Source organism: Tuber melanosporum, assembly GCF_000151645.1.
Source record: "Tuber melanosporum whole genome shotgun sequence assembly, scaffold_31, strain Mel28".
NCBI lineage: Eukaryota > Fungi > Ascomycota > Pezizomycetes > Pezizales > Tuberaceae > Tuber > Tuber melanosporum.
Window position 1 is genome coordinate 877,097 of NW_003298986.1, and position 23,487 is coordinate 900,583.

Here is a 23,487-nt window from a genome sequence, read left to right on the forward strand (position 1 = left end):
GAATAGGTGGGTTGGTTCTTGAGATTAGAGGGGTCTCGGAGGCGAATGTGGTGATTCACCTCGCTCATAGGTGGTAGTTCTTTGGGTATTTGATCTGGGAAAACATCAGAGTAGTCATCCAATAGTCATTGGGCAGTTGCTTCACAGACTGCGGCTCGGTACTTTCCGCTTGTTGGTTTGCATGAGACTCTGACCTTCTGATCTGGGAAATCGATGGTTGATTCCCCACACCTGATTATAGCTTTGTGGCGGATCAGGAATGGCATACCTATTAGGGCATCGTATTTGGCTAGATTTCCAACCAGCATTTCCTGGGGGGGTAAGACTGCAGAACGAAGTCGAATAGTCGCACTACAGGTTTTATGGCTTGTGAATCGTGATCCCTTTACTGCCATATTGACTGGTATGGGTTGGTTAAGGTCTCGAGTTGGGAGTCCATGGACAGAGACAAAGGCATTACTGATCATATCTCTTCCGCTTGTGCCAGTGTCAAATAGGACTCGAGCCTTTTTGCCATTGATCAGAATAGTACCTTCCAGGGCGGTGTGTGATTTGAAAGTAGCTGGAGGTCGAACACTATTGTATTCCACATCGATATATCCGATATGGATCTCTTCATATTCGCTGGATTGGATATTATAGCTTTCAACATTGTTGGCCGATGCCTCTTGCTTAATTGCCTTTCCTTTCCCTTTCTTCGTAGGGCAATTCTTTGCTATATGTCCTATTTTTCCACATTCAAAACATTCTCCTTTCTGCCGTCTCGATTCTTTGAAGGATTTTGTTTTCTTTTTGAAAACCCATGGGGTATCGTCTTCAGAGTTGTTGGAGGCTTTGTGCTGTGGCTGGCTATTCCTACTAGAGGATGTCTGCGTTTTGTAGGCCTTAGTCTCCTGGAGAATGGCATCCATTGGTTCTGCTCTTGCAATTATTACTGCAATATCGTCACCGCCTTCCTCGAGTGGTTCTACTTCTCGCCGGAGGGTAGGGTGCATAGTGTCATGGAATCGTCGCTTCAGGATGTATTTGGAGATACTTCCTTTCTCCATTCGGTCCTTATATATTATCAGGTCCATAGCCACATTGGTGATTCTCTTTACATACGTTCTGTTAACTTGCTGGAGCTGGTTGAATTTGTTGTATAAGAGGTCGTTGGTTATAGAGGATTGGAATCGTCCTTTCAAGTAATCGAGAACTGTAGTTTCTCTTAATCTTACATTCTCGTCGTATTCCTTATAGCATTGGTGGTACGTGTTGGTTGCCTTTTCTTCGCAGAATGATCCAATGTAAAGTCTGGTTGTAGAGTCTTCCACATCTTTCCCTTGCAGGAGAAGATAGTGTGTGAGTTCAATCGCCCATCGGTCAAAGGCTTCGGGTTTGAGGTCTTTTCCTTCTCCTGTAAACTTTGCTGGGAGGTGGAGTTTAAACTTAGGAGGTTTAAAAACTGTAGGTACCTCCTCTTCTTCAGTCCTAGCCCGAGATTTTCCTCCTTCAGAGGGCCCTCCTCCTGTGCTTGCCATGTCTCATTCGCTACTGGATTCGGGGTCGTTTGGTGGTTCAAAGGAAGGCTTCTTTGCTGGAGTAGAAGGGAACTCTCCTGGAGGTTGAGTGTCTTCCGTGTTTGCAGGTGCGCCCGGCTCCTTAGCAGAGTGCTGGGGTTGTTTCTTTCTCGTAAGGTCTTGCCGTGGGATTTGCTTTCCACTCCTGGTCGTCAAAGACTCTATCTTGGGTTTGAGATGAAGCCGAATGTGCTATGATTCTGCCGCTTCTCTCCTCTAGTATTCTGGTGGATATCGATAGGTTGATCAGGCCTAAATCTGGGGACAGATTCTTAACCACTTACTGAGGTTAAAAAAATGTAAAGTGTTTGCAAGGTGCTAATCACGTTATCGGTAATAGATACAATAGTTGGCAGGTGGCCTGCTCTACCAGAGAGGAGGCGAGAGCTGAGAACTAAAGGAGGCTTCGAGGGTGTACTGAGGAATAAAGAAGTAACCGTTCAACCAAGTATATTGAAATACTGTCTGTCGAAGTCTGCCTTTTCTATCGTAGAAAGAGGCGGTCCTTAAATACACAAATATGTTCATGTCTAGCATGAACGAAACTAATCAAAGGTATCAATCGATACACTTTGGTAAAACTCTTTAGGAATCAAAATGATACTTAAAACAAAACATAAAACAAAACCAAGTATCAAACAATACTTAAAATAAACCAAGTATCAAAGCGATACTTAAAACAAAACATAAAACAAAACCAATAACCGAGTACCCGTACCGGTTATAGTAGAAGAATCCTGAGCAGTGCGGCTATTATGTTGTTTGTTGTCATCAAGTGCTTTAGGATTTGTTGCTAGGAAGTGATATAGTCCAATATTGAGTCCTTCAAGTACGTTTGGTGGAATTGCAGTTTCGTCTACCCTTGGATTTGGTTTCATCATAGATCCAATCTTGATAGCGAGAATATTTTCCAAAGAAGTATGTCTAAAGTCATCTTAGTTTACTTTATAAGTATAATTAAATATTTCTTACCCGCTAGTAGTATTGTCCCTAATAATTACATTCATATCCTCAATTAACTGAAGAGTATCTTCATTTTCTTTTTCAAATTCTGCCTGACTAGCCTCATCAGGTTGACTCTTTTTAGACTGTGAAACCTGTTCTGACAAGTTGAAGTGCTGGATCATGATGTTGGTAAATATGTTGAGATTCTTTTTAGTATTTTTCCGGATATTTTTGAGCAATGGGCCAGAAAAGATAAAACCATCAACTCAGCATGATCGTTATCAGCAGAGTAGAGTCCCGTTGTCTTAAGGTAATCATTCCAAGTATCAACTTTCTGCTTTTTCTCCTCTGTTCTACTGCCACTATTTGATACTCCTCTCTTCCTGCTAGGTCTGCTCATTTTATCTTCTTTCAGAGTGTCCACCCTGGCTTTGTAGTGTCCACCACAAAGCACAAGAAAAGTAAAATTTGCGAAAAACAAGGAGAAATAAGTACAAAGGTGTAGGTATACTAAGAGAAAAAAGCAGCAGGAAAGTGATAAAGGAGGAAGAAGGTGTAAAAGAAGTAGGAAGGGAGGAAGAAGGTAATAGACAAAGCAGAAGGCAGAGTAAGGATGAAGGTAACGACAAAGTGAGGAAGAAGGACGAAGCAGAGGGCAAAAAATAGGTGGAGCGGGGTAAAAGACAAAATAGGGGGTATGGGTAAAAGACAAAATAGGGGGTGTGGATGCTGAAGGAGTGATCCGCAGTCGACGGCTGTCGACGGCTGTCCACCCTGTCTTGGACGGCGCCAAGCCCATCCGTCCCGTCCAAGGACGAGACAGTCTCGTCTTTTGTCGTCCTCACCCCATCTTGGATGGACGGGACGACTGGGACCACTGAACAAGATACCACCTCTCTCAATATGGATATATGATGCAACTCTACCTAACAAGAAATCCACTTATTGCACTAGTGCTTTAGTTTATTCCCAATGCAGCAAGTGAGGGAACTGGCTGCAATCCTTCTGTCTACGGGAAGTCAGACCTTCTATTAGGGGTTTTTCTGCGACGGTCGTCGCTTGAATCATGCTGAAAGTCTCAGCAAAGTTCAGTGTGGCAACCGGTTTTTTTTCCACGACATTTTGCTGCGACTGTCGTCCTCAATCCCATTGGCACAACTAAGTTAATTCTGCAGATCCACTGTACTCACCTCAAGCTCCTTTCAATCCCGTCCATGATCTCACATGGATATCAGAAACAAAACCTTTTGCAGGGAAAATTGTATTGCTTTTTCTACTTCTGATTGCTCACATTCATCTCATTCAATGAAGGCAAGTAAGGTTGCAAGTGGAGCATGAACTACGAGGATGACTCCAGCCAAATCCGTCTCTATCACGGCCAATATCTTACCAACCTCAAGTATTTCTTCTTGATACTTCTGGTTGGAATGATGTTGACTTTAGAGAGTATTTCCGGTATGTCTTCTGATATGCTTTGCTTGATAATGGGATTGAGAGAAACTCTGAATTAAGAGCTAAGCAGTTGGCAATTAGCTTCTCAAAGGAAGAAATATGACGCATACTTCCATGCCTGCAGTTGGAGCAAGTCCAATTAGTGAAGGTCACGATCAGATCATGATTGAGTATTCATTGATGATAGCTTGCTCGATCAGTACAATCATAGAGATTCCTCAATCATGATCTACTTGAGCATAAGGTCCATGATTTGCTCGATTTTGTCGAGCACTGGTCCTGCTCGATCATAGTCGATCATACTCAACTATGCTCAACTAAATTTGATCATGATTGATTACTCTGCTATATATTGATCCCTTGGTGATCAGATGATATCACCAATGTGTGCAGGGTTAACTGGCCATTACCCAGCATATTCTGCCAGAGATTTATGAAGAGGTTTTCACTCGGTAATCAACTGGCTTTTTGTTCCTCATTCAAACTGGTTGAAATGTCATTGATTCCATCCTCTCCGGTCCCCTGGAAAGTTGCCGAAACCATCTCAGACTCTACAAGCGAACTGAATAGTACCCCTGAGGGTCTGGTGATTTTGGACTACTGTGAAACCTTAAGTGGGTGATGGGGTACATAAGATCCACTTTCTACTACTATGAACATCGTTAATTTGTTTTCTTCTCTACATAGCGGAATTGTTTAATACACGTACAATTAGCAGTAAAGACGATCTGCCATTCAACAGCTATCTCTATGAGAAGCGTATGATTATTCGTGAGACAATGGATAACGAATTTGGACAGCATATAGTTCACCGTTGTCATTGCTGACACAGTTGGGGTTCTTATGCGGCCAAGTACATACTGACATCAATATTTCTGGCCCATCTGAGAACTCGGCATACAAAACTTCCATCTCGCGAAAGTGAGTTCAAGGCTGCCATCTGCCGTCGCTTGACAACCACTACCCACCGAAGCCGAGCCGAAATTAGTCCATTCACTCTAGCTAGGAATACAGGAAGTTCTCCAGCACCTGGCCAGTTGTTTAATGTTCTGGAGTACAGGAAGTTAATGGCTGTGATGGTAATCGAAACTAATTCCAGCTTTAAGATTGAGGAAAGCAACGCCTTTAGATCACTGATCACCTACTGTAATGAGAATGCAACGACAATATCCTGGCAGACTATCAAAAGGGATATCCAAACCTACGTATACCAAGAATTATTTCAAAGCCTAAGACTACGACTCCAGACCCATATTTCCACTGGTGCTAAAATCAACCTCACGATTGATGCATGGACATCATCCAATAAGCTTCCCTTTTTGGCTGTTACCGCCTACTGGATAAATACCCGATATGAAAAGTTCAACACTTTGATTGGATTTGAGCCATTGAAAGGTTCTCATACAGCAGGCAATGTAACCAGTACGGGTACTCAGTTATTGGTTTTGTTTTATGTTTTGTTTTAAGTATCGCTTCGATACTTAGTTTGTTTTAAGTATCGTTTGATACTTGGTTTTGTTTTATGTTTTGTTTTTAGTATCGCTTTGATACTAACTAGTTTTTACCAGGGTGTATAGATTGATACCTTTGATTAGTTTCGTTCATGCTAGGCATGAACAGATTTTGTATTTAAAGACCGCCTGTTTCTATGATAGAATCGGCAGACTTCAACAGACAGTATTTCAATATACTTGGTTGAACGGTTACTTCTTTGTTCCTCAGTACACCTCCAAAGCCTCCTTTAGTTCTCAGTTCTCGCCTCCTCTGGAAGAGCAAGCCACCTGTCAAATATCGTATCTGTTACTAATAACATGATTAGCACCTTGCGAACACATTACAGGCAACATGGCTGATGTTCTTGTAAAGGTATTGAACATGTATGGTATAAGAGAAGTGATTAATTGCATTACAGCGGATAATGCTACAGTTAATGATGGGATATTCTTGGATTTGGAGCTGAAAATGAGAGAGTGGTCACAGGAGAATGGTCAGATACGATGTTTAGCACATGTATTAAATTTAGCTGCTCAAACAGTACTAAAGACCTTAAGATCGGAAGCGGAGGAATGGGAAGTGGATTTAGCAAGTGATGATCAACTGGATCTTTATAACAACAATGGGGTTGACCCAGCAACTACCTTACACAAGCTGCATCAGATCTTAGCCAAGGTTCGATCCTCCAATATCCTCTGGGAATCTCTTCAAGAAGATGTACGGAGAAAGCGACTAAAGTGGCTTGTTCCTATCCTTGATGTCTGTGTCTGATGGAATTCCACTTATCAGATGATACAACATGCTCTATGCCTCCGTCCTGCTCTCGAATGCCGTCTCGCAATTGCTAATTCTTGCAAATTTAGCAAAGCACAAATACCTCTCACACTTACAATCCCGGACTGGAGTACGTTGGAGCATCTTGAAAAAGTACTCTTACTTTTTGTAGATGCTACTGAATTTGCGAGCGGCTCCACTTATCCTACATTGAGCTCACAGCTTCCCTACTATCAGTTTCTACAAAACTCTTTACATAAACTGATTGAAAGAGAACGTGATTACGAGAATGATCAGGATCCAGACTCTGCGGGGCACAAGATTTAGGCTACTGCTGATGATACTTACCGGAAGTTAAATCAATATTGGGTGAAGACTGACTCATACACAGGCCAGGTAATTGCAACAATACTGGATCCCTGAATGAAGTTACAACTGTTTCGCAATTTGGAGTAGGAATCAAATTGGATTCAGAATGCGCGTGAGAAATTTATAAGAATCTTCAGCACTCGATATGCAAGACAGGCAGGATGACGACCCAGGACTACAGCAATATCGAGTAAGCTACAACTACTACCTACGATCGATGGTGCTAATCTGCATGACTCAGAACCTCAGAGAAACAGAAGCCGGTATGAGCAGCTGGTTTTCGGTTCCCAGGAGAATCCACTAGATGAAGATCTTCTTGAATTCCAAGTTGATATCTACCTTCGTGAGCCTCGAGTTGACCGGAATATAGATATTATTCAATGGTGGAAACTACATGAACATCGCCTCTCAAATCTAGCGCTAATGGCACGAGATTATCTTGCTGTTCCAGCAACTAGGTATACTCTTTCTATCTACATATATTTTGTCCTTACATTAAGAATATTATACAGCATTCCATCTGAGCAAGCCGTTTCTATAGCTGGGGATATAGTTACCAAAAAAAGAAACCGCCTCAATGCCAACACTGTTCGGCTTCTCATGCTCAGCAAAGCATGGCTTGGATTAATCGAGTATGAGCCAGAGGAATTTGCTGCGGAATTGCTTGGAGAGGAGGAGGCCTATGAGGTAGATGGAGAGAGTGCAGCTGAAAGTGAGGACCAGGAGGCTATAATTTGTATGGATTAATTTTCAGATACTAGAATCTTATAGGCTATGGTATTGATGCACAGAAATACAGAAGATGTTAGGAATACCAGAACCTGATACCTAGGAATTACCCTAAGTAGGGTAACCCCACTTGGAATCGGAATCTCTGGTTTCCAACACCCCCCTCCGGCTCCCTTACGGGGCCCGCACGTCCTCATATATATCAATTTCAGTTGCGTCCTGTGACTATATTACTACAGAATTGAAGGTGTTAGAATAATACCGTGTACGTCACTGCTGTCCGTTCGACCGGATCCTGTTCGCAGGATATATGAGACGGGATCTTCGGCTAGGTCTGGGAAGTAGAACAGAGTGATTCTGTCAACTACTCAGAGAGTTACTTGGCTCCAAAGACATGATACCTTTGGTATGGGCCGTATGTAATGGGACGATTTTACACAAAGAGATGGTATCAAATGGTAAAGGATCTCTACTAGAGACCAATACATTTACATCTACCAGAACAGTCTAGAACTCCAAAAGACACTACCAAAGAAGCCAATAAACTTCACGGAATGTTGCAACTGGGTTTCGGAATATGTCGTAGTCATGGGGTGATTCTCAATACTACAATAGTTACTGAAACCTACTGCCCAGAGAGCAACCAAGGGTTGCCAACTGAGGGATCAATTACCAATCTGGTGGAATAGCTTCCTGCGAGTTAATAGGAAGTCATCCAGAGAAAATCTATTGGTTGAGTATGGAGTTATAAAGGATTGGAGTCAGACAACCTACGATAGTGGTAATGATGACCACCTTTGCAGATATAGCTGTGGATAAAACTGATCATTTTATCAATGGCGAAGACAATTGGAGCCAACTCAGTTCAACTTAAGAACTAGGCCATAAGTCTAAAGACTCTGCTAATCGGTATATTACTATTGGGGACAATACATTTCCTAAGAAGAAATATCGTAATTACCGAAGAGGGTGTGATGGTTTTCAGGGTCCACAGGTATTCGCACCTTGGAAGAAAACTCGACGTTGCGAATTACGATTGAAGAAGTACTAGTTGTATGATAGATAGATGTAGTCTGCGAACACTCAGATGCGGAATATAAATATCGAAGTGTCTTCCAAGCTTTAGACATCATCAAGCAATGGAGAAGAGACCTTAATAATATAATATTGTTTTTACGATTCTACCCTACTTTACCTATTCTACTTTGCTCCTAGTAGTCATAAACGAAACGAGCAAAATCCGAGCCTTCCTTGACAATCTCCGTCTACAGAAAGGAATCTCGATTGGCTTAGACAACTTTGAAGTCTATCAAGTTGTCTCCGCCTAACAGTAGACGATATTGGATATCCTATATGGAGGATAGGAAACACAATTATGACAATTGAAATTGTCAAAACTGAGCTCTGTAGTCTCAACCACATCAGCCTTGTGAAAGAAATACCAACTATGTGCAGTTTATAATAATCGAGCATCTTCAATAATACCTGAGCATCTGTGATCATACTTGAGCATCTTCGATCATACTCGAGCAACCATCATGATCGATCATACTCGAGCATCTTCAATCATACTCGAGCAGTTATCATGATCGATCACTCGATTATAATGTATCCGCTCATCGATCATTCGATCATGGCTTCCTCTCGATCAGATCATAGTCGAGTATGACATCAATGATCTGCTCGATCATGCTTGTGGCCATCACTAAGTCCAATGGATACCACTTCCATCCACATCCTGAAGAAGCCTTATGTATCCTACTCTATCGACTCTCTTATCCACACTGTTTGAAAAATTGTCTTAAAATCTTTCAATGCTCGCGCACAAAGCTCTCAGTCATTTTTAATGCCACCATCACATATCTTATTTCAAGATATATGGAGACTCTTAGGTGGGATAAAAGGTGACTTACGATAACCATACTTTAACAGTATGCAAAGGCAATACAAAATGTTATAGGATTAGAAAGAATCTGGGGCTTTGTTAATGGTACTATGAGACTATTTTGTCGTCCAGGTGAAAACCAAGCTACTTTTTATTCAGGATATAAAAAGTCTCATGCAGTTAAATTTCAAGGTATTGTTTCTCCTGATGGTTTACTTTATTCTTTAATTGGTCCAGTTCCAGGCCCAGTAGGAGATTGGGTAGTACAGACATCATCAGCGATTGTGGAAATCTTGCAGGATTTGTTTGAAGTAAGTAGAATAGCAGAGGATAAAGGATTGTATCTATATGGTGATTCAGCGTATGCACCTGCCTTTGGAGTAATGAGGCCATTTGTGGAGTGGGTTAATAAACCATTAACCAAGGAGGAAGAAGCTGCTAATTTAGTCATATCTGGTGAGAAAATTGTAGTTGTATGGGGATTTGCATGAGTTGTGAATTACTGGGCGTTAAATTCTTTTAAGTCAGGACTAAAAGCAGGGCTATTACCAATTGCAGGATACTATATGACAGCTACTCTGTTAAGCAATATTCTTTTATGTATTTCAGGGGGAAATCAGATCTCAGAAAAGTATCATTTGTTTCCTCCAAGTGTGGAAGAATACTTGTACATATCAGATCAAGTGTAAAGGAAAAAAATAAAATAATACTATTTGGATTGCAAAATCCGTAAGATTTCCACCGTATTACCTTGCACTTCCTCTAATGCCTTCTCTGTTATTTCCAAGCGTTCCTCCACACTCTCAAGACGATTTTTTATTTCCTCCTTCTCAGAGATGTGCTCCTGACCTCCTTTCTCTTGAGTAGAACCGCTATCAGGGACCAGAGTATCGGCCACACATTCAAGAATAGTAGTCAGACGACTACTTTCTTCAGCCAAATTGGTATCTAAAAGCTCTCCCCATTCACGAATTTTTCTTCTCTTCTCCCGTAATCCTTCAGATTTGTCCTCCTTTACTTTTTCCATATCCCCTTTCCTCTCTTCGGTTTCAGTATAATGACTATCAAGGGCGATGATCGCTGACTTGTAATTTCTTTTTCCTCATAGTTGAAAGAAGTCATTTCCTACACGCTTCTGCAGCTTCTTGGTCTTTCAACTTTCTCGCTTTTGCAGCTTCTCCTTGAGAGCTCAAATTGCCTCGCCCATCTCCACTCTAGTAATATTAGAAAATTTTCTTTTTTAATAGAATAATCTATATGAGTATTTACTTACACTTTCTACCCGTACCTTCCATTGCGCCATAGTTTGCTCATACTCTCCATCAGTCTGAGCAGTTCCACTTTCCTTCACATCTTGATGAACTTTTACTTCAAAATTGGCAAGCATCTGTGCCATCGTACTTCAGGGATTGCTCACAGGGCGGGATAACACATTTGAGAACAATTGTTGAATTTTTAACCAAAACCGCTCACGTCCTCCCTGAATTGAAAATTCTCCTCCATGAAGTACACACAGTCGAGCCAGAAGTAGCTTCTCAGATTGACTATATCGATTGCGTGGAGGAGCTTGTACCGCAGGTACAATTTCAAGTTCAGGTAACACCAAGGGTACCCGAGCAGGCTGCAGAGATTCTCCGGTAGGCTGCAAAGATGCTCCAGCAAACTGTGGGGCATCTCCAGTGGACTGTGAAGATCCGGTGGACCGTGAAGATGATTCAATCAATTGCGGTGATGGTTTAGGGGGCTCTGGGGAGGGTCTGATAGGCTACGATGATGGCATTTGAAGCTTTTGTTAAGGATAGACTCTGGCTCGGATATGAAATTAAAAGATTTTCATGTCAACAAACTAGTAAATATAACTCCTCGGCGACCGTCTTATTTAAGAACTGTTCTTAAGACTGTGCAAAGCTGAGCCACAAAGCACTATGGCACAATTGGAAAGGTTAGTGCCGTTGCTGTGGTGAGAAGGACAGTTCGCACGACGACCGTCGCAGCAAAACCTCCCTATTCAGCTCTCTATTCCAATAGACCTCGATCCCGATAGACTCACGGGAAGTCCTCCAGTGTCTCTGCGCTCGTTCCAGGGCTGGCGTTAAGCATACACTGAGCTGCAGTCTGCCAGCTGTTCTACGGTACCCGGTATCATGCAATTTAACTTAATAAGGTATTCCTTGGCCGTCACAGGTGCTACAGCATGGGGTCACACTAGCCTACTAGCCCCCCGGCGATCAGCCCGCGATTGACAATCTCCCCGTCCACTCGAGCCGTCCCCTTGCGGTTGCTAATACTAGCTATGATATAAGCCTACCCCCCCCTCAGCGCGATCAACTGAAAACTCCCAGTGTCGCAGCGGTAGCAAAAACAGCAAAGATGCTCCGCTCTACCGTTCTCCTCGCTTTGCTGGCCGGAAGCCTCGCGGTGGGCCTTGATATCAATGCCAACACTAACCTGACCGAATTGCCGATGAATAGCTTGTTTACGAAGTGGCGTCCGACATATCATTTTACTGCTCCTCGGGGGTGGCTGAACGTACGTTCCCTATTTGCCGACAATTGGGCGAGATAGCTGCTAATATTCCTATAGGACCCTTGTGGAGCAATGTACGATCCGACGAGGGATATCTACCACCTCATGTACCAGGCAATTCCCCACCTTACACTCGCAATCAAGCGTTCCTGACAATCGAGTGTAGTGGAACCCCAACGGTGTCCAGTGGGGCAACATCTCCTGGGGCCATGCTGTCTCCCGCGACATGGTAGACTGGGTCGACGTGGGCGGGTGGAAAGGCGACGCCGCCGCAGCCCTAGTGACTGGGCCGGGCACCTATGATTCCAAAGGAGTATTCTCCGGCACCGGGCACGCTGTCAATCTCCAAGGCGAGGTCAATGGCACTCTCGCGCTCTTCTACACCAGTGTGAGCGCTCTACCAACGGCCTGGAACATCCCGTACATCCCGAATACCGAATCGCAGTCATTCGCTCTCTCCCACAACGGCGGGGAGACGTGGGGGAAGTATCCTGGTAACCCGATTATGATCGATCCCCCGAGTGGGTGGAACATCACCGGCTGGCGTGATCCTTTCTACCTTCCCTGGCCGGAAATGGATGCTCTTTTGAACAAGACCGAACCACATTGGTATATGGTTATGGGAAGTGGAATCCGTGGTGTTGGGCCGAGGATTCCGTTCTATTCTGCGCCCGCTAGGAACCTTACTCAGTGGACTTTCTTGGGCGCGCTTTGGGAGCCGAAGAATAACGAGACATTTGGGGATGTGCTGGAGACGGGGTCTTATGGGTTTAACTTTGAGGTTTCCGGATTTTTCTCATTGGTAGGCTATATCCCTCTCCCTGATTCCGGCCTCTAGAATGCTAAAGGAGATGGAAGATGTAGAAAGATAAGCAGGGAAATGATCACTTTTTTGCTACTATGGGAGCTGAGGGAGGTGGCGTCCCCGGACACGGGCGTTGGTCGTTGTGGGCCGAGGGAGAGATGAGTCGTCGCGCTAATGGCTCCGCTCAATTCGACCCTGTCGCCGTTGGAGCTGCAGATTGGGGTAATGTATGTTTATCCTCACTAGGTCCCCATGACGAGAAGATGGAGCAACTGACAAGAACAGCTCTACGCTATCACCAGCTTCAACGACACCAAAGGGTGTCGCCGCGTGACCTGGGGTTGGAGTCAGGAGGGTACGAATCCCCCACCCCCGCAATAAACTAACTAACGAACGCCCCCAGACATGAACGACTACGGCGTGAACGCCCAAGGCTTTCAAGGCGCCATGGGCCTGCCCCGGGAACTCTTCGTCCACAAGACCTACAAGGTGGTAGCAGACAACAAAACCGCCAGCACTCCAACAAACGCAAGGTACTCCAAGCCCGGTCCAGACGGAACCTTCACCCTGACGAGCCTGGGCATAAAGCCTCTCCCAGGCGTGGTCGAGCGCCTGCGCCGAAGAGCACAGCAGCACCAGATCAAGGACAGGAGGTACACATGCCCGGAGAAACTGGATGGCATTTCCTCCGACCATTTCGAATTATCGGCCACCATTCGCGGGGGGGCGGACGGCCCGGTCGGGTTCACGGTTCGCGCCTCGCCGGGGGGTGAGGAGGTCACCACCATCACGTTCGATCCAGCAAACAACCTCGTCGCCGTCGATAGGTCAAAGTCCTCGCTCATCAAACAGTTCAGCAATCTCACCGCGAGCGGGGACTACAAACCTTACACAATCTCCCACCGCCGTGATATCGGCCACGGCGGTGAAGACTATGGCGTGGGAGAAGCAGCAGTAGTCGAGGACATAGAAATGAACATCTTCGTCGATGGAAGCCTCGTGGAGGTATTCGTCGGCGGCAGGTTCGCGCTCACAACCAGGGTTTATCCGGCCCGTGATGATGCGCTCGGTGTCGGGGTTTATGTCGGCGAGGGGGTTGAAGCCGAGATCGTGGATCTGAAGGTCTGGAGCGGGACCGGGAGTGTCTGGCCCGAGAGGCCGGTGGACACTTCGAACACCACATCTGCTGCTTGAATGGTGTGGTTGGGCGGCTGAGTGAAATTTGTGTTGTATCACAGTTCTTTCGTTCGGGAGGGGGTGCGTATATATGTGTGTACAGTAGATGTATCATATGTATGAATGAAATATACCATCTAGAATGGATGGTCGAATGATCATGTACAATCACTCGTTTTTACAGACCATCTAGATATCTTTCAGTCGATGGTTTTATTGGACGAGTTAGAAGGGAAAGGAAGGAAATACAGTTACAGCGAGCACTCACGCCAATAAGATGGTATCATAATAATATTATGCAGGAATAGATGTGGATATCGCCACAGTCAAACACATTTCCTATCCCCAGCCACGCAGTATCCCATAGTCGAGTGCCCCGAGAATATATCTACTCTTAACGAAACATTGGGGCAGTAACCTGGGCTCCAGGAACGCATATACACATCTAACGCAGCTCTCCCATATATATATGTATACATCATATATGTATACATGCCAAAAACCCGCGCGAGGTGTACAGTACAGTACGTGGGGCTTGCTTAAGTCCTGTCAGCTTATATATGGGGGGTTTTACAGATACCCACGAGGAATCGCATCAGGTAGCATATGGTGTGTAGTTAGGACCGGTTTTGCTTCAGGAAGCTGGTTCGCCACCGACCTGCGCTGAGTTCATTATCGTGCCGCTCATTGATGCTCACTCACTCGATGCCACTTATCGAGACCCGAACTGTGGAACAGCCAATATCTAAACTTAAGCACCAGACAAACTCTGAATACCATATACACACTCCGATCTAAACATCGAGCAACAACCATGAATCCTCCAAACAAATCGTTGAACCCCCCCGCCACAAAAAAAAAAAAACTTAGACACACCCCGCACCCTCCGGCTTCAATGCCACCTCCCCGCTCCTCTCCACCACAGCGCCGGGGTTGGGAAACTCCAACACGGCGTTAGCGACAGTGGTGCACTGCTCCCCAATATTTGCGACAAAAATCTTCGGAAACGAGCTGTTCAGCCCACTCCCGCCATGGGTGATGGTAACAGCCGCACATCCCATGTACAGCTCGCGATTACCGATCCTGTTATACCAAGTCCAGGCAAAGATCGCCGCGCCGCTAGCGGCATCGCGCGGGATAGGGAAAGAGTACTCGCGTCCCGTGTCGGCGGACGGGCAATTCCCTATGAACGACTTCAGAACCCTAAAGGTCTCGCCATTGTCGTATGAGAGGGAGACCTGACAGCTGCCACCGCCGTGGGGCGCTCCGCCGGCGAGGCTGTCCCGAAACGTTAGTGCCTGCTTAATGCTTAGGTGATAGTCTGGGTGGATATCTCTCCTACCTGAAGCTCTGGGTGCTCCCGGCGGCCCAGGTCGCCACGCTTTTTCCTGCTCCACGATCGGGGTCTTTGTGGTAGCCCTTGCAGGGGAACTGGGCTTTGGAGATTGGAGCGTTCAGGTCTACGTCGGGCTTCGTGGAGAGTTTGTTTCCTATGAACCCAAAGCTGGGTGGGTTCCTCAGTATCATGTGAGCGTTCGCCGCAGAGAGAGCGAAGGAGAGGATTGCCGCCTTGATTAGGAGCATTTTGATATCTTGTTTGAGGTCAACTCGGAATATTGGTTTGGTTGGGGGAAGGAAGGGCTGGGGCGGCGATGAGGGTGGTTTAAGGAGTTCGTGATAGAGGGGCTGGTTGGTTGTGATGATCGCGGAAGGGGGGAGAATTGGGAGGCGGGGAGGGGGGGCTTTTGTTCTTGATGGGTCAAGTGAGGAGAGGAGGCGGAGAAGGTTTTGACGGTTGTCGTGAATGGTATTCTGTGCGCCTAGTTTCCTTTGTAGACTTGGTAGTGTTTCGGCAATGCTGTTTCACTTCATTGGGAGAAATTAACCATGACAATGCTTTTCCCCAGTGCTGCCAGCATATCATGGCCAAAGCAGGTCCAACAAAAAGCTCTTATTACCGTCCCATCAACCTTATAGCCCAACCTAATCCACTGCTCCTGCCGGAAGCCCTGCAGGTGAGTGACAAAAGCATCTCAAGGCGATGACCAATTATCCTGGGCGTATATGTCCGTACACCTCCCCGAAGACTTTCGGCTGGCAGTGCGCTACCGGGCACAATTTAGTCGGGGGAGTGGTTGGCGAGGTTACCGGTAGCGCTCATACGTCAAAACTTTATTTCGCCTGCCCCCGCATTGGGACGGGTCCGTAGTTGGCGTTGGAATGTTCCTGCATTCCAAGTGCAGTACCGTATGCAGAGTATCATACACGGATGCCCGTTTATGGTAACTAGGGACTATGTGATCTTTTCCGTCATGTGGTTGGGGGGTAGATTTGTGGTAGGGTTCCTGGGCTAGTAGATGTATGGTGAGTAACGCGGGGGTGCTATATATGATGGTGCTGTCGTCTTGCGCTCAGCCATGAGGAATAAGATCAGGATGCCCGGCAGCCTGGGAATTCCACGGTAAGACTCGCGCAGAACCAGGAATCCTCCCCCATAACCTCCATTAGTTTGCAGGGCCTCTTTGCTTTCGTTGGTCGTGGGGTTCAATAATTTATATATATTACCCTGGCACCGCCGAGCCGCCATACGGGCGTCTGGGTAGCGATCCAAACGGCGGGTAGGTAACTTCGGCCCTGTTCGACGCGCGCTAATATAGAAATACCATGGTGTCTCGTGAAAATAGTTCATAACCTAAGCCGAAAAAGAAAGTTATGTATCATATCATACTTCCAGAGACAAAGCACTACCATAATTTCTATAGCAATACCTGTATTTTTCTCATATATGCTTAAAAGAGTAGGGAATCCTAATTATATGTTGGGGGGAATTTGGCAGAGAATAGGTTTTTATCCCTCGTTTGCGTCGAGGCCGTTTACGGCTTAGGTAGAGAACCACAAAGCCCTCACCCACCTCCATAGTTTCACAGCAGCAGGACCCCTCTCGGGCGTTGGCCCGTGGGCTAGCGGCGACCGATATTGACCCCGGAGGCCTATTCTCGGATCTCTTCCCGGAACTGCAATCGTCCTAACAAATGCAGGTCTCGGATGGCAGCGCAACTGTATGCGAAAGGAACTGTTCCGGGTTGCTCTTGAAAGCTTACTTTTTATGTCCCTGGTTAAACTGTCGTTGTTTTCCTTCCACCGTACTATAGGCTCTTTCCATCAGTGTGGTGAATATCCGATGGCAAAGATATGTAAGGGGAAGAGGTTACGTGGACTCGGTACTCGGTCCGAAAGCTAATTTATAGATTTCGAGTAACTTAAAAGAAATTTGTAGCGGTGCTATAAGTGTCTGCCGCTGACAGCCGTCCGGACGCGACGGACGACCAAGTGCCCATCTGCCTCAAGCGCCTCTTGATTTCTGCTCCCCGTCCTGTCAAGACCACGAAGATGGATGCCCTGGGCTTAGATTCACCCTTAGGGGCATGCTGTACCGTATATTACGGGCCCGAAGCCTGGCCATAGCAAGACTGTTCTCGGGGCTCAGGAATTATAACGCAGTATGCGATGTCATACGTAAACAAGAATTTGAGCACACCGTTAGAACTATTATCTAAGTTAGCCATTCCGCTTGGTCAATGATCGAACCGTTAGTTCTTGAACAAACATAAACTCTGGTCGCAGTCTGGATTTGTGGTGTAACCTATAATTGTGTAAGCATCTCACTACAAAAAAATTATGTAACGCAGCATACCTTGGTCATATTTTTTCCACCGACCCTGGGGAGGCAGAAAGAAGGGAGGGATTTCGAAAAACCCGGGGGGATATCGCCGAATATGATGCGAACTCTTGGTTGGGCTCATATCCCAAGCTTTTAGGAGGCCCTCGGCAATTTTTGTTCCTCGCTGTCGTGCGCATAACGAGTGCCATCCGCTGTTGGAGGCACATAGGCACCACCACCCCCCACCCTTGGCTTATTTTGAGTGAGAATCCCTGGATATAACTCGATTAGCTTAGCGATCCAAGTCAGCTAGAAAGTGGAGAAAACAACCAGTGGCTTGTGCATAGCCCCTTCAAAAGCAAATCCATCCACTCTAGCTCACCAACCGGTCCTACGGTACGGTAGAAGCTTCTCCCCGCTATGATTATTATTATTTTTTCTTGACTCCAATTATGGCATTATCGTCTGGAACCTTCTTGAAACAAAGTTGACCACTCCGAGGCCGTCCCGCCGACCAACCAGATCTGAAAATCCCTGCTCTGGAAGTAAAACATGGCTCCAGCAGATACGGGCCGCCACGGAGCAAAGGGGCTCAGGTGGAAACCAACCTGACAAGATTCCGGACCGACCCGCATCCGTAACATACCGGTACTGCTTGGGTGGCAAAAATATGTATGATAGACCAAATCAGAAAGATTTATATGCCCGAGATCCCACAAGTCAGCCGTAGTGTGTGAAAGCTCACGGTGGGGTAATGGCGACAGAAGTCGCATTTTTCCTCCTGCCTCCCACGAAGCCGAACCCAATGTCCCCGCACACTTGCGCCACCAGGGGGAAGAAGGGAAAAGAGACGGTAGAAACCTTTTTCGCTTTTACCTATTACATCCTCCTGCTGATCAACCGGAAACCCCGATCAGGAAATGGTCACAGACCACGATTAATCACTCGTCCCTGCATGCCCCTGATCCTTCTGCGAATTTATACCGGTTGTACAGTACCTGTGAGGGTGACTTTTCCACCCAAGCGCAGGAAATCAACTGACCAGCTGACTAGAATCTAGCCATACACTTTACGCTTGGCAAGTGCGGTCTCCCAGCCAGTTGATCCTCCGGAAGAAAGGTAAGGCCAAGAGGGTGATTGGAGAACTCTTCCCAAGCACGTGATTTTCAAAAGTTTCCCACAGGTTTCACAATGGCACGTTTGCGAAGCCGTGAGACGACTCCAATTGGTGAACAGTCAGAACGTGGCGCGAGGCGGTGGATCTCGAGTGAGCTGGGGAGAGTCCATTGGAGCGACCGAGTCAACAAATCAGCCATTTCGCAGCCAGTATTGGGTACAGTATAAGCTTCCAAATCGCTCCTCCAAATACGATGTTTTACTCCCTGGCATTCCAGAATTTCCATTCCCGGCTCCGGCCCCATCTGTGTAACCGACGTTCCAAAAATAAAGACTGTGGGAGCGATGTCGATAGAGACGTCAACCCGATCATCCACGTATCCGAAAATAAGATGGGTCATAACCCAATTGGTGTCCCTCCTTTAGCTATCCGTCGTAAAATCCTCCCTAATGTGAGGCCCAGGAAACACTGATACGACACAGATCATGTTCCCCGCAAAAAATGACAGCAAACCCCCTTAGGCGATGAGGTCAAACTCCCCCCTTCCTTCCAATATCCAATGTGTTCGATGGGGTTTGCGAGGAAAATCACAGTTCAAAGTGGACTGACGATGCGTCTTTTTTTGTTTTTTTCCTCCGGCCCGAGGCTGCAAGTGCAGATCACTCGATACCTTCAAGACAGCCAACCACCGGCCATGCGTTGTCTCGTTCTAAATACCGCCTATATCTCCGGCTATTAAAAGTCCCCTCCTCAGGAAGTCTACGTCCATCGTGGTCATCACGTATCACTCGGATAAACTAGCCCTACCAGTCACCTATTTGACCACACAAGTCTACTCATGTATCCCTCCCTCAGTGCCAGTTTGGCGAACCAAATCGGAATTCGAGGAATTCCGGTGTGTTGTTTCGAGAGATACATACCTTCCAGCCCAGTGATTCTCCCACCCCGCCCCCCTTTTTTCTTCCCTTTTCTCTTTCTCATTTCAATTACGCCAATCGACTATCGCACACATAGCACCTCCGGTGTGATGATTGCGGAGAATAAGAGATGACGAGTCTCTCGTCATAATGAGACTCTCGTTCGTGATTGGCAGCGTTCATGCGGCTCTCCCGTTCCTCTGGCCCAACATTCGAAGTCAGGGCACGTGGTCAACTACGTAAAGCTACGTTTTATCACTTACGAGAGGAGAAGAGCCAGGCTTTTTCTTTTTTTCTTTTTCCCCTTTTCCTTTCTTTTCTCCTTTACCACACAAAACAGTTGATATCAGAATCGGGAGATTCGGGACCGTAGCATCGGGAGTTCTCCAATAGGGCATACAGTGTATTCTTCGGAGATGGTTAATCGAGTAGGTCAATAGGGGCATTTCCGAGGCTGTAGTAGTAGTATACTCTATTTGAGAGACAGACTTCAGGATAATATATGGAGGGTTATTGTCAAGAGAGGTCGAAGGTATTCACTGTTGCAAGTAAACAGATGTATTGACAATTTCTGCCCAAAAGTCAATAGATAGTCCAGCATTGAGCAGAATAGAATGGGCATGTGTGGTTATTGTTTGTATCATACACTCTACTACACCATTCTGGTGTGGTGAATAAGGTACAGATGGTTCAAAGCTTATCCCTTTCTCTCTGAGAAGTCCTTTAAAAAGCTCATTGTCATACTCTCCGCGTCTATTGTCTGAGCGAAACTGAGCGACCAGAAACTGTGGGTAGTGACTTTTTTGGTAGTTCAGGAACTCCAGGAAGGTATTGGAACATAGTTCTGCATTCTTTCTTTGCAGAAAGTACACATATGTCATGCATGCAAAGTCATTGATAAATAGTATAAAGTAGTGAGAGCCAGACTTTGAAGGGGGCAAAGGTCCACAACTATCCGAATGTATTAATTCAAAGGGTCTGGATGTTCGTTGTGCTGGCTTTCTTGAGTAGTGTCTCCGTAGTTTAGATTGGATGCAAGTGATACACTCATCTTGCCCGTTTATGTCTATCCAACTATTATGATAGGAAACACCAGGTCCGGAGTTCAAATTTAGGATTTGGGACAGTACAACATCGTTCACATGGCCTAACCTACGGTGCCAGCTATTCCATTCAGGATTCTTGTATACCTTTTCTGAACCAAGTTCTGCAAAGTATGCCTTTTCAACTGGAGACACTTGGACTAAGCTTTCACCTCCCATCCAAGCTGACTCCTGATTAATAACCTTGTAAAGCCCATCTATGAGATATGCAAACGGGTGGTACAGTTGATCAGAATCCTCTTCAGACTGTAGCGAACAAACACTGTTGTGAAAGTGGAGTTTGTATCCAAGCTTGTCTAACTCAGAGACAGAGAGAAGCGAGACTCGGAATTCAGGAACATATAGAGCATCAATCTTGACTTCAGATATGTCTACCAGGCCTCGATAGAGAGTAGAAACTGAGGCGTGAGTACCTAGCCTGATGTGATGCAGTGTTGTGAGTTTGTAGAGAGAGAGAAACTGTGACTGCTTATTGCATATACTGTCCGAGGCCCCAGAGTCCAGAATCCATTTATCATATAGTCTTATAGTTTTACTCCCATTATTACTCGACTTGACTTGTATAAAAGCCTCCCCGGAAGTGTCCACAGGTCTCTCCAGTAGCGTAATATGTTGAATAGTTGAGAGATTTATGTAGAGATATATATTTAGGTTATTTCTATTAATGGAGCCATCATCAATAGCGCTCTCCATAACGGAGGGAAATAGTGGGTCGGCTAGTGGTAACGGTTTGGGCGATGTATTCGAAACGATTTGTGAGATGCTTGTATCTCTTGGATCGTCCCTTAAGTCCATACTATCACTACCGCTTGCTCTCCAGGTGAGAATCACATCTCTTCCACGGGATGCTAGCATTTGAGTCAATGCAGTATATCTACACTCACGACTTCTATGACCCCTCTCACCACATGCGAAGCAGCTGCCAGCTGAAAGAGTACCCCCAATAGATGCTCTCCTTGTACCACTAACTACACCAGTAGGTTGGTTCATTGCTTGAACCTCAGGACACATGTTGGCGCAGTGATCCATTTGTTAACACAGTAAAAGCAAGTACCCATGAAGGCAAAAGGCCGCTTGGTTCCATAAGGTGAGGTGAGGTAAGAGGAATTAACTCTTCCAAAGGATTGATTTCGACTCTGCTGGGTAGCCAACATGGTATCTGATAGCAACACATCTCCAGATACCTGAGATGTATTTCCTGACAGAACTTCCTTCTGCCTGGCGATTTCCGACTATTGAATTTTGCGGATTACATCCTCAACAGAGAGGCCCGCTTTCTTTTCATAGTTGATTTCAACTAGGTTGTTGAAGGTCGAAGTTAAGGAAGAGAGAAGTTTGTCCTTAAAGCTGGCATCATCAATATTTTATTCACTTGGTGAGAGCTGAAACTGGATGTCATGTAAGCGAGATATAAATTCTCCTAAGGGGCGTCCCAGAACTGTTATTAGACTAACAAACTGTCGGCGAAGAGCAAGGCGGCCATTGATCAATGCCACCTTATCCAACCTCTGACGTAAGATGTCACACATTTCCTTTGATGTACTTAGACCGGTCGGGTATAGCCTGAAAGCTCGGGGGGTAGATTCAAGGAAAACCCCTTTTGCTTTAGCTTCAACAGCTGATGAAAGCTGTCTCTTGCTTGTTGAAACTCCTGAGTATAGCCTGACGCACTGGGCTCACCTGGTATATTACTGCTTGCCGAAGGAGTAGGCGGAGAGGGAAGACCAATAATATGATCGTATGCCCATATAGCTTGCAGGTGGATAATGATAGGACTTTGGCAAGCATTATAGTTGGAATCCGTCAGGAAGGGGATGTCACCTGCTCACTTCGACCATTAGTAGGAGATTATTTTACAGAGAAGAAAATGAAAAGAGATGAAGGATAACTGGACTGAGAAATGAAAAAGAAGGTGTAGAACTACATAAAGTAAATACTGGGGAAAACAGTGGAAATAATTAAACTATGGAAACGCATATGCAGTACCCAGTATGTATCCTATGCACATTCACTTTAATAGAGCTAGTCTAAGAAGGCTCGAAGTTAACTCGATTCATTTATGACTACTACGAGCGAAGTAAAGTAGGCAAAGTAGAATTGAATTGTAAAGACAATATTATATTGTTAACGTCTCTTCTCTGTTGCCTGATAATGTCTAAAAGCTTAGGAGGCACTTTGATATTTATATTCCACATCTGAGTGTTCACAGACCACATCTATCTATTATATAACTATGTACCTCTTCTGATCATAACTTGCAACATTGGGTATTGTTCAAGGTGTGAATACCTGGAGACAGTGAAAACCACCACACCCTATTCGGTAATTGTGATATAGCTAACTGGAAATCATGCTGTTCTAAATAGTTATTGTAACGTGTTCGCAAGGTGCTAGTTACGTTATCGGTAACGATACGATAGTTGGCAGGCGGCCTGCTCTACCAGAGAGGAGGCGAGAGCTGAAAACTAAAGGAGATTTCGAAGGTGTACTGAGGAACAAAGAAGTAACCATTCAACCAAGTATATTGAAATAGTGTCTGTTGAAGTCTGCCTTTTCCATTTGTAGAATCAGGCGGTCTTTAAATACACAAATCTTGTCCATGTCTAGCATGAATGAAGCTAATCAAAGGTATCAAGTGATACTTTTTGGTAAAACAAATCAAGTATCAAAACGATGCTTGAAACAATACATAAAACAAAATCAAGTATCAAACGATACTTAAAACTAACCAAGTATCAAAGTGATACTTAAAACAAAACATAAAACAAAACCAAGTATCAAACGATACTTAAAACAAACCAAGTATCAAACGATACTTAAAACAAACCGAGTATCAAAGTGACACTTAAAACAAAACATAAAACAAAACCAAGTATCAAATGATACTTAAAACAAACTAAGTATCAAAGTAATACTTAAAACAAAACATAAAACAAAACCAAGTATCAAACGATATATAAATCAAACGAAGTATC

General features: G+C 45.2%; 2 protein-coding genes; one reads left to right on the forward strand and one right to left on the reverse strand.

Annotated features, from left to right (window-relative positions):
• Window positions 1-11,577: 11,577 nt before the first annotated feature.
• On the forward strand, window positions 11,578-13,732 carry GSTUM_00007119001 (uncharacterized protein; the record flags this gene model as incomplete). The annotated part of the gene is made up of 5 exons (XM_002839173.1): window positions 11,578-11,736; window positions 11,900-12,535; window positions 12,598-12,765; window positions 12,824-12,893; window positions 12,942-13,732. 5 exons carry the CDS (start codon window positions 11,578-11,580, stop codon window positions 13,730-13,732), a joined length of 1,824 nt encoding a protein of 607 aa, XP_002839219.1.
• Window positions 13,733-14,442: 710 nt separating this feature from the next.
• Window positions 14,443-15,298, reverse strand: GSTUM_00007120001 (uncharacterized protein; the record flags this gene model as incomplete). XM_002839174.2 has 2 exons in its annotated part: window positions 14,443-14,992; window positions 15,057-15,298. The coding sequence occupies 2 exons, from the start codon at window positions 15,296-15,298 to the stop codon at window positions 14,581-14,583; spliced, it is 654 nt and encodes a 217-aa protein (XP_002839220.1). The 3' UTR covers window positions 14,443-14,580.
• Between the last annotated feature and the right edge of the window lie 8,189 nt (window positions 15,299-23,487).